This window comes from Kryptolebias marmoratus, linkage group LG20 (assembly GCF_001649575.2).
Source record: "Kryptolebias marmoratus isolate JLee-2015 linkage group LG20, ASM164957v2, whole genome shotgun sequence".
In the NCBI taxonomy this organism is placed as follows: Eukaryota; Metazoa; Chordata; class Actinopteri; order Cyprinodontiformes; family Rivulidae; genus Kryptolebias; species Kryptolebias marmoratus.
In genome coordinates this window covers 2,218,986-2,229,685 of record NC_051449.1, presented here as the reverse complement: position 1 = coordinate 2,229,685, position 10,700 = coordinate 2,218,986, and the positions used below count along the sequence as shown (strand labels likewise).

The following is a 10,700-nucleotide window of genomic DNA, read 5'->3' as shown; positions in this document are numbered from 1 at the left end:
GGAGGAAACTGGTTTGCTGAAATCTTTGTGGGCAAATGTGAAGCATTAGCGCACATTTTGGCTTCGGTCGCTGCTCCTGCACGCTCCCGGCATTCTGATGTTAACAGGAAGTGACGTCATGTGTCTTCTTCCTGAGTTATTTGGAGTTATTTTGTATTCCACGCTACACAAACCCACAAAGAAGAGACTAGACCGTAGAAACGGTGGCGAATCGCTTTAGAAACAATAAATATTGGGTTAAAGTTGCGGGAAAGTTGTGGTGTTTTGGACAAAGCTGCAAAAGGTTGAGATTTCGGGAGGTTTGCTTGATTTTGCGTTAATAGTTGCGATCGCAGCATTGCAAAATCTTGCAGGGTCTGTGCAATAGTAACGGTTCGGGATCACCAGGACCTGTACCAAGAGCCCAGTGGCACATTAGGAACAATACCATCTGATTTTACAAACTTTAAAGCGTTGAGCCATGCTGAAAGTGATGCATGTTATGTAATTTGGTTATTAAAGATTTTTTTTTCCTTCTTTGGGAAGGTGACAGCTTTTATTTAAACATAAAGCTGACAGGTTCAGATGTATTAACCTTAACAGAGAAGCGCTTATTTAAAATGGGCTCGCTAATGTGACGTTTAACAAGTTTTCAGGAAAAAGCGGCAGGTTGTGTTTGCACTTATTTTAACGCTGCTGATGATGCGGATATACGTCGCCTTGTCTGAACACATGTGCAGATGTGAAATGTGGCAGCTGCAGTCACAATAATCATTAATGTCCTGCCATAACATTTTGTCATGACGAGCATCATCCGCACAGCTGGCTGTTACAACTGCCAATCAAATTTACTGGCCAATTACGCCTCTAATGCAGCGTGCAGAACAGAACCAATTACTCGCATTCAGCCAGATGTAACCTGAAGGTAAAGCCAGATGTGAGGACCAGAAGTTTGCAGTTGTTAAATTACATCTCAGGTTTGAATGTAAATGGAGATTTATGGGAATCTGAATGGCCTTTTGATATTTGGAGTAAAAAAAAAGATGAGCTTAAGACAGCTGCCTCAATGTAAGCAAAACTGTTCGGATCTCAGTTTCCAAATCCTAAAACATCTTTTTCCCACAGCCACCTCTGTCTGCATTTTTACTAATAAAGTGAAACTGTTTGTTATTCAGAGCACACAAGAGGAAGTCTGCAGCAAGAAGGTCAGTCTGACAACCTTATCCCAGGCCAAGAAGAAAAGCTAACATCCAAATGTTCACTAAAGGGAGTGATGGAGAAAATGATCCTGCAACAGAGCCTCAACACAACGCTGATCAACCATTAAATTGTAATTTGTTAAAGCATCTTTGGAAGAAGATTAAAATTAGTTTTACTGACTAACACTTTATGCATGAGTAGTGATCTGCACTTTGAGCTATGAACGCACGCGTTGTCTGTTGTTTTTATCCCAACTGGGCGATAACATTCAGTGTTTTTCCTGAAAGAAATAAAGAACATTTCTGCAAAGGGATGGTGGGAATAAATAAACAAAAGAGGCTGGTTTTTTGGAAGTGGGGTTGATTGCTGGCTAGTGTCGAGGTGGAGTCTTACCAAGTCTCTGGGGCATTGCTTCTGGGGCTCAGTGGTCTAAAAGACGGAAGGGGGTGGGGGACAGAAGAACCAGAAGCAGTCAAGCAACATGTATTTTCTGACAGTAACTGTACAAACGTTATCACACATAATGCTGCAAAAACAGGGTAGCTGGAAATGTGAAGCAGCGTGAGGCATGCAGGGCATGGAAATGACTCTGAGCAGACGTGCTGACAGGAGTTGCTCTTTGCTGAACATTCAATCCTATCAACTCCGGCTCAAACAAAACTGCAAGGAAAACAAATCAATCTGTAAAAGCGTGAAGAACCATAATCAAATTGTCATTTCTGTGCCTTTTGCTGGAATAGTTCAGGAATATAAGTTAAGCATATCTGAAAAGCTTCCACTCAGTAGGTGACCTGGGTAGGTTCAGACATCAACCAGCAGTTCATGTCAGTTTTTTTTCCATTACACACCAAATCTCAGCTCTGTCACACAAACAAAACAAAGAAAGATTTATTTTATCTTAATTCCCGAAGAAAGAATGCTTTGAGGCATTCCTGGCAGCTCCAAAGCCGGCCCACGCACTCAATTCGCTCCGTTGGACCACGTTTCTCCTGCTTCTCCAACGATTCTAAGTCAGCAGTTTAAAACGAAAGGATTGTTTTCCTTTGACGGATTTTCATCCCTAATTCTGTTATGTAATCATGTTGTGCAATGACACACACACACACACACACACACACTGAATTTGGATTGAAATTTAGCTGCATCTTGTTCCTCAAGAGTTGATCAACCATCAAATTCAGAGCTGAAAAAAATTACTACGTTTAGTTTTGTCCTGTTTTCAGGGTGAAAGATTTAAAATTACCCTGACAGTTTTATACCCTCGTCCTAAGACGGAACATATTATGGTATGGCATCGACCGTCTGTCCATCCATTATGGCTCAAGGACGATCCTTATTGATTTCAAGGTGATGGGAGTCAAAGGTCAAGGTCAAAGCTGACCCCTTTGTTAAAACCTCGTCTACGCTCCAGCTTGACATTAAAGTAACATAGAAATGTCAAACTTTTTGTTCTCTAGTTTGTGCCCAAGTGTCCATCTATAATATGGTACAAAGTTGTCCATGATGTAAATCCACAAATATTTAGGGTAGAAAATGTCATCAGACTATGGCTCCACATTGGTTTAATTAGTTTAATTAAGACCACTTCCAAGAAGTGGTCCTCCCATTCTAAAACGGTTTGGATCGGCTGGTAGTGGCACGTTCATGTTCTTAAATGTCCTTTAATTGAATTCTGTGTGGATTTACACCATGGACATCATTATTAGTGACACCGACCTTTCACCTTAATTGACAAATATTCAGGATTGTTGTGTGAAGGAATTCATGTTTTTGGATTTTGATTACTCTGACAATTTACTGACGGGTGTATTGTGTACCCTTGGCAGGACTCTTGTTTTAGTATGCTGCAGCATTCACTGTAAAGGTGCAACAATTGAGGAGAACTCTATTCTGGGTGTCGTTTGTCTGCGTAAATTAAAGTGAATTACACATAATTAGCCCGTTAACAATAGAGCATAATAAGCATATTCATGAGAAAGGAGTAGAAATAGTTTTAGAAAATTCTACCAGTTTCACATTAAATGCATTACTGCTTTTGCATCTAAATACTAACAGTTCGTGTTTCACGTCTGCAAAGGTTTGGGGCAACTGGAGCAGTAACACAACAGCTGCTGTCTTTATGTTTTCATTAATCTGCATTAGGTGTAATTTATGTACCTGAGTAACTGACATTTGTTATTTAAACTTACAGTTGTGTTAAAAAAAAAAGACCCTTTCAGCTTTCGGGTTTTACATTTCAGGACATAAAATTAATCTCAAGTGTTCAAAAACACACAACAGACTCCACCACGTCATTATTTATTAAACGAAAACCAAGCCACAATAAAAATACTGTGGTTGATCATCTAAGTCCATCCCGTGGTCTAACAGCTTGTAGAACCTCCTTTGACAGCAGCAGCTCTCAGAAGTGGTTTTCTGTCCGACTTCATTGGTTTCTCACATGGTTGTGGAGGAATTTTGTCCCACTCTTTTTTCAAACGTTGCTTCATTTCATTTGTGCGTTTCTGCACAGCTCCCTTAAGGTCCAACCTCAGCATTTAAATCTGAACCATTAAGACCTTGATGTATATTTGACCAGTCGTTCTGTTGTAGATTAGCTGCTGAGTTTGGGATCATCGACCTGTTGCATCATGACCCAGTTTGGTTCTAGTTTCAGCTGTCAGACAGATAGCCTCACATCTGATTCAGTGGCGGCTGGTGGAGTTTTCTCCAGGGGGGGCTATAAGTCCAAAATAGACATATACTAAAACATATACTAAGGTATCACACCTGTGTATTTACATTAATTAGAACAACAGAAGCAACATTATAATGTACATATAAATGCACAAGTGCTTCCTGAACACCAATACTTACAAAGACGGAGGTCTCCCAAGGCACAAGCCTGTACGACACATTTAGCGTTTATAAGACCTGTTTTCTCCCTTATTTTTCAAAACTTTACAGGAGAAAATACATCAAAGCTTGTTTATGGTGAGAGCACTCACTACGTCATGTATTCTGCACGTAGATCTGATGTCTCACTCCGATTAGAATTCAAAACCAAACATTTTAACAGTTTTTTAGCATAAATTTTCTTAAACTAATTATTAACTATGAACTTATTTATTACCTTTTGTATGTAACTTAGTCAGGCAATGAACTTATTGCTGTCTTTGAATAAAAGGCAGCTCACCCGCGGCTCGACCTTTCAATCAGGCAAACTTTCTGACAGACGGATGTGACGTCAGCCCGCGGCGGGAGTCCCACGCTCCGGCGGCGGGAGTCCCACGCTCCGGCGGCGGGAGGCGGAGTCAGCTCTGGGCGCAGGAGAGGTGCGCCCAGAACGGTCCTATCTCTTGTACTGAGAGGAGCTACTGCGCATGTGCAACTTTTAACGAGAGTCTATGGACAAAGATTTTTGCGCCCTGGAGCGGAAATACGTCACCAATGAACGAAACAACTTTACTTATCATTAACTATAAAATATTTATCTTACACAACTAAAAATATATATACATATATTTCGAAATATTTTTATTTTACTATTTAATTTTTTTTACGTCTCATTCAAGGTAATGTGAGTGGTGGGGCGGCACTCTTGCGCCCTCTATTGGCCAGCCGCCACTGATCTGACTCCAGATTCCTTCTGGTCTACAGAGGAGCTCATGGGCAACTCAACGACTGCTAAGTGGCCAAGCCTTGTGGCTGCAAAACAAGCCCGAATGCTGCACCTTAAACCTACAATATGCATGTTCTTTTACAGAAATACATGCTCAGTCTGTTTTAATTGTACTCTGATAAACTTTTAACATTTTCTTATAACAGTATAGGACAATGCTAACTCTTCAAATCAACGCTGTGTAGTTTCCACTAGCTTTAAAGCCCGGGAGAAAACATCTAGTCCAGCCAAAACATGCCCCAGATGCTCATTTTGAGCACCAGACTTCATCTCCCTTGAGTCACATTCTCCACCCTGTACAGCTGATAAACACAGATCCAATAAATCCAACAGTCTGCCTACAAACCAGTCGAACTTAAAGCCCTGCTCTAATCTGAAGATGAGTATCGACCACTGCGGCAGTCCATTTTGAACTTCACCCTTGGCGACAGTCTGCCAGGAGCCTCATCTGCATCCTTTTCTGAGGTAATTGTCTCCAATCAACCATTTGATTGTCACCACTTGCTAGTGAATAGTTGTTTTTTGTCTTTAACAACTCCAGTGGCTTCTGGTTGTGCAGGTAGAAGCCCTTTTTATGACAACAGAAAAACGATTTAAAGCTGCCTGGCGCTATAAGTCAGTGTTAAAGCTGGCAAGCTAAAAGCTAAGGAGATAGTAAAGAATCAATGCTGCTGTGGAGGAAATACAGTGATTTAGAGCTCGCCAAGAGCTTCCACTTCTTCACTCGTCCTTCGCATTAAAGAGGCAGTTAGGTTTGTGTGTGTTCTGCTCCATGGTCATTTTGAGTCTCTTAACCTGGCTCCTTCAGATTATTTCCTTTAAAGATAATAAAATGTAAGCTTATGGAAAGCAAACAGTCACCAAATGTTAACAAGTTGTGAGAAGCAGATATCCAAACATTTTAATAGAACTGTCTTCTAATAATTTCTCAGAAAGATTTATGTGTCTATTTGTGTAATGCAACGCCTGATTGATATTCAAGCCAAGTGTGTTTTTCACTCTTTGCCTACTAACCTGCCCCCGAGTCTGTCTGTTCATCCAAACATCCATCAATCCCTAAGTCTGCTCAGAGGTAAAACACGGTGAGAGAGATGGAAGTGAAGACACAGAGAAGGTTTTCTTACAAAGAAATAAGTGGGAGGGAAGGGCGAAAGATAAAAAACACCGAAGACGGGGGGAACGTGGAGAGGTTGAAGGAAGTAAAAAGAATAAATTGAGCTCTGAGTTTCCTCTGAGGAGCTTGATAACAGAGAGGTGTACAGACTGAGACAATCCATCTGCGTGCTCGGATAGCGGGTTATTTAAACTCAAAAATAAGAAGTCAGCAACAACAGACGTCGTAGCAGAGCAGAAACAACGTGAGAGGATGCAGCAGTGAGCGACAGATGTTCACGGAGAGGGAGGGTGAATGTAAACACGTGAAGGGTGAAGAGTAGCAGGGTTGAACATGAAAGTGAAAATCAAGCATACCATGTCTCGGGGAAGGAACGTCTCCTCCTGTCGTAGAACCAGCAACCCGACGGCCCCGCCCATGGGTGTGTTCCTGAGCAAAGCCACCACCTCCTCCTGGGTCCGCCCGTTCAAGTCCACGCCGTTCACCTGAACAAAACAGCTGCTTTAAAGAGCTTTGTAAAAAAAAAACAGACTGAGTAACAAACTAATCAGAGATATTCTCTCCGAATCGAGGAAATTGTTGTTGTTATCACGGAGCTGTGACTGTTCGGAGACTAATTAGTGACTCAAAATTCCTGGAAAATTTGCAAGAAGATTTGTGAATTTTCAGCTGCAGTTTGACTGAACGATGAGCGTTTGCAGCCAAGTGACCAGAGAGCTAAACGGCAGCAACTTCAAATAAATTACAACGTTCCTGCGAACGACAATCAATTTTTTGTCACAAAGGCGCAGAATTTCATCTCAGCTTGACTGGAATTAATTCTATTCTATTTATTCTCCAATCAGATAGAGGTCAACAAACCGTCTCAAAGTTGTCTCATCTTTCTTTCATGGAAACTAATCTGAGACGGGTTCCTTCGAGTTCCAGGTGCTTCCAACAACTTTGTGACTGTTTTGAGAGTAAATCTGCCATGCAACATGAAAACGACACCCTGCAGCTCATGCATCGAAATTCAGATCCCTCATTGTCCTTTTGAGACATTTTGGAAATGCTGTTTGCACTAACAGCCGCCGCCTAACGAGATACATGTTAAAACTGATTAAAGATGTGGTTTTTTCCTCTTTTACAGATGAATATCACTGTAAAACATGCTGGCATAAAGCCTGTTTATCAAACAGATGTACAGAAATTTCATTTTGCAGCTTTAAACCAATCAGTCGTCCAGTTAGAAGAGGCTGAGCATTAAAGAGAGAGGCTGAATTGAAGTAATTGAAATAGAAATTTAAAGAACAATAAAAAAATTAACATGTTTTTCAAACATCAGATCATTCGACCTTTTCCAGTAAACTAGGATTACAAACTAAATGCTTCAAAATGTGGTCCACATAAGATTATTTTTGTCTTTTTTATTCCAGGCTGCAGGATGTTTGTTTTCTAATTTGAGAAGCCAATGAACTTGTGAGTTGAAAGTAAAGGCTCAAAGTTTTAACACCATGAATTCGGAGCCGCGCAGATTAATCCTTTATGCAAATGTTTTAAAATATGGGGTGACGCAACTTGAAAAGCTGTTCTGTCGCTGCAGCACAAGAGTTTGAAAACATGCTCTTTGATTTCAGAACAGGATGCACAATTTCCATATCAAACCAGCCAGCGTGGATTAATTGGTTGCACTTGAAATTAAACAGATGGCGGTCATGTTTGACAGATAAGAGTTTGCAACAGTGAGAAACTCGTTGCATACTAAGAAAACAGTTAAATTAATGTGATTCAGATTGAACAATCTAATCCTTCAGTTTTCAGCATTTAAATCCTGGAAACGGTCTCACCTCCAACAACCTGTCCCCTGCCTTCAGGCGGCCATCTTGGATGGCAGCTCCACGAGGCAGGATGTTCTTCACGTAGATGGGCGCCGAGCCCCCGATGGGAACGTCCCGTGACGTTATGCTGAAGCCGAGTCCCTCGGGACCTGTGTGGGGGGAGGAAACAGGTTTAATGATGGGATCTGGTTTTATCTGGAGGTGAATTCCTTCTAGAATCGCGCCGCTCGAGGTGGCTGCATGTTGGAGCAGCTCTGTTTTGTTCTGAAATGTTGCTTTGGAAAACTTTATTCCTCTTTTTTTCTTGACGTAAATCACTTTTTTTGGGATCATTATCTCCTCTGGTATCGGACGCTGTGCAGCAGGATTTTGTTATGATGCGTAACCATGACAACAAGTGTTAAATGTGAAGAACCCTGAAGTCCAGTCATGGCCAGAACCAAGCAGACTGCTCGTAAATCCACCGGAGGTAAAGCTCCCAGGAAGCAGCTCGCCGCTAAAGAAGAAGAAGCGAAGAAGCCTCACCGCTACAGGATCGGGACCGTGGTTCTCAGGGAGATCCACCGATACCAGAAGTCCACTGAGTCCACTGAGCACCTGGTCCAGGAGATCGCCCAGGACTTCAAGACCGACCTGAGCTTCCAGAGCTCGGCCATCATGGCTCCGCAGGAGGCCAGCGAGGCTCACCTGGTGGGGCTCTGAGGACACCAGGACCGAGGACACATCGGGACAGACCGCTACAAGAGACCCTTCCTGCCCACAGCCATCAGCATCTATAACAACTCTTTATCGAAACCAGGATTATGAGCTACAACATTTGATGTCCCTTTGGGATTAATAAAGTATTTTTGAATGGAATTGAATTCTGCTCTTCTGCTCCGTTTCCATCTCTGTAGCTCAAAGTGGTGAGAGTCCAGTTTATTTCCAACTGGCCCAGTTCTCACAACACATCTGGCAACTGTTGGGGAATAAAAGTGAAAAGGATTGTTTGAATAAGACTAAATATTTAGATATGATGCACCAGGAGTCACCTGATTCAGCTGAAGCTGCACCCGAAGGAGCGTCAGCGACAAAAAATACTTTAGGGAACATGTAAAAGACTGATTTATCATATCCAGGAGAACAGGAACAAGTTCACCATCATCACATGTTTATTTAATGATACGTTTGTGTTTTTAATTTTAAATCTTTCATAACACATTTCCACAAATTGAATTCATTTTCCTGAGAAGTCGTTACGCAAATTGTTGAAGATGCAGCCATATGAATTATTACAACTATAATCCTTTTGTTTCCTGTTGTCCATATTAAAGTCCCAATTATCAGACAAGTTAAAGGCAGAAAATCCTGCAATCTGTCCGCTCAGGTAACTTTCCAGTGAGTCTTTAAGAAAGACGCTGTGTTGTGAAGTAAGACAACTGCATGTTTTTTAAATCTGAGCCATGCAATAATTGCACACAGTTACATTCTGTAAGAGAGGAAGTTCAGCTGGAAGACTTTTAGTACTTTTGCTTGAAATTTAATTAAAGCTTGGAACTGAAAGAAAAAAAAACAGAAAACAGCCTGCTTTAATAAGAGATGGAACTTCCAGGGGCAATGGAAGCTGTAATGAAGGCCTCGTTGTTTCATTATATCCATCTGTGGTAACTTGCAGATGATCTTCAGTAGCTTCTTGTGCAAAAGCAACACATCCCACAAAACTGAGAATTAGGGTCAGGTGCTGCAGATTATGAGCAACCTTGTTGTATCAAAACTGTGGCCTTAATCCATTCTGCCGGTTAAACTGAGCTGATGCAAAGAAGAGTAAAACACTCAGCCATTCTGTTTTACATCCTCAAACTAATCCCCCTCATTGATGAAGCAATCAACTTCCCGCAGGCAGTCGAGGGCCGTTATTACTCTCACCGGTAAACCTGCGCGCAGTTCCTGACTTAAAACAAAGAGGAGGATCTCTGAAACTCCCATTAGCATGATTAGGACATACCTAAGCAATTTCCTGTGCAGAATAGGACTCTGTGATTGATTTTGATACTCCGCGGGATTTGCGAGGAGACCGGCGTCTGATTCAAGCACGTAAACAATGCGTGAGTTTTAATCTGCGCTCAAAGCTGCGGGTTTAAGTCGGTCCTCCAAACAAAACAGAGGAGCCGAACTGCCTGTCGGGAACTGCTGTTAATCCCAGCAAGTGTCTGCTCCAACAACGGCAAACAAAAGATGGGATGAGAACAGATAGCATCTTTGACTCTGAACACAACAGATCATGTGCAGAACGGAGCGTTTCAAAGGAAGGAGGAGTTAAAGCAACTTTGAATCAGGGTGGAATACGCAACAAGCTGCAGGGTTTTTGTTTGTTTGTTTGTTTTTTGACGTCCCACAGGAGAGGGTTAAATCTGGGTGAATATTTCAACAGGCAAACGGTGCAGCCGTGTCGGACTCTCCTCTGTGGCGTCTGACAGCACGCAGGGACCAGTGGCTGCTTAGCAACAAGCTTTCTGGCCCCGACACCTGAAATCCTGTTGGCAGAGGTTTGCACCACCTGTGCCAGCTGTCAGTCACAGCCTCTTGCAAAAAGATCTCTCCTAAAAATAAATAAATAAATAAATAAACCTCGTCCCTGTAACCGACTGCAGCTGAATTTATTGGATTCTTCAGGTCCTGCTGGTTCGTACCGACGCACTTCTTCTAAAGCGTCTTCACCAGGGCTGTAGCTACGATTGAGGACACCGAGGTCCGGACCTCAGTGTTTATAAAAACATGAATCCAAACAAGGCTTTTGAACGGCGTGGTTTTCTGCGTAGCTCCACCAGTTTCCTGTAGGAGGCGCTGCAACTGTGTGCAGCTGCAGCCAAACTCAATGTCTACGAAGAAGAGCGCAGCTTTGCTACCTTACTGCTAAAATAAAGACCAGAAGAAGAAGAAGAGCGCCACT

At 42.1% G+C, this 10,700-nt stretch overlaps 1 protein-coding gene across 7 annotated transcripts in view; it reads right to left on the bottom strand.

The window, feature by feature from the left end:
* LOC108243849 (partitioning defective 3 homolog) overlaps positions 1–10,700 on the bottom strand; it is a 251,070-nt gene that overhangs the window by 119,980 nt on the left and 120,390 nt on the right. For 5 of the 7 annotated variants that reach the window (XM_017429549.3, XM_037973000.1, XM_017429551.3 and 2 more), the window contains exons 10-12: positions 7,781–7,920; positions 6,311–6,439; positions 1,573–1,608 (exon numbers count right to left, since the gene is read on the bottom strand). In XM_017429549.3, the coding sequence (XP_017285038.1) occupies positions 1,573–1,608; positions 6,311–6,439; positions 7,781–7,920 (305 nt within the window). The remainder of the gene's footprint in view (positions 1–1,572; positions 1,609–6,310; positions 6,440–7,780; positions 7,921–10,700) is intronic. The other 2 variants (XM_017429550.3, XM_017429555.3) reach the window with 1 other exon arrangement.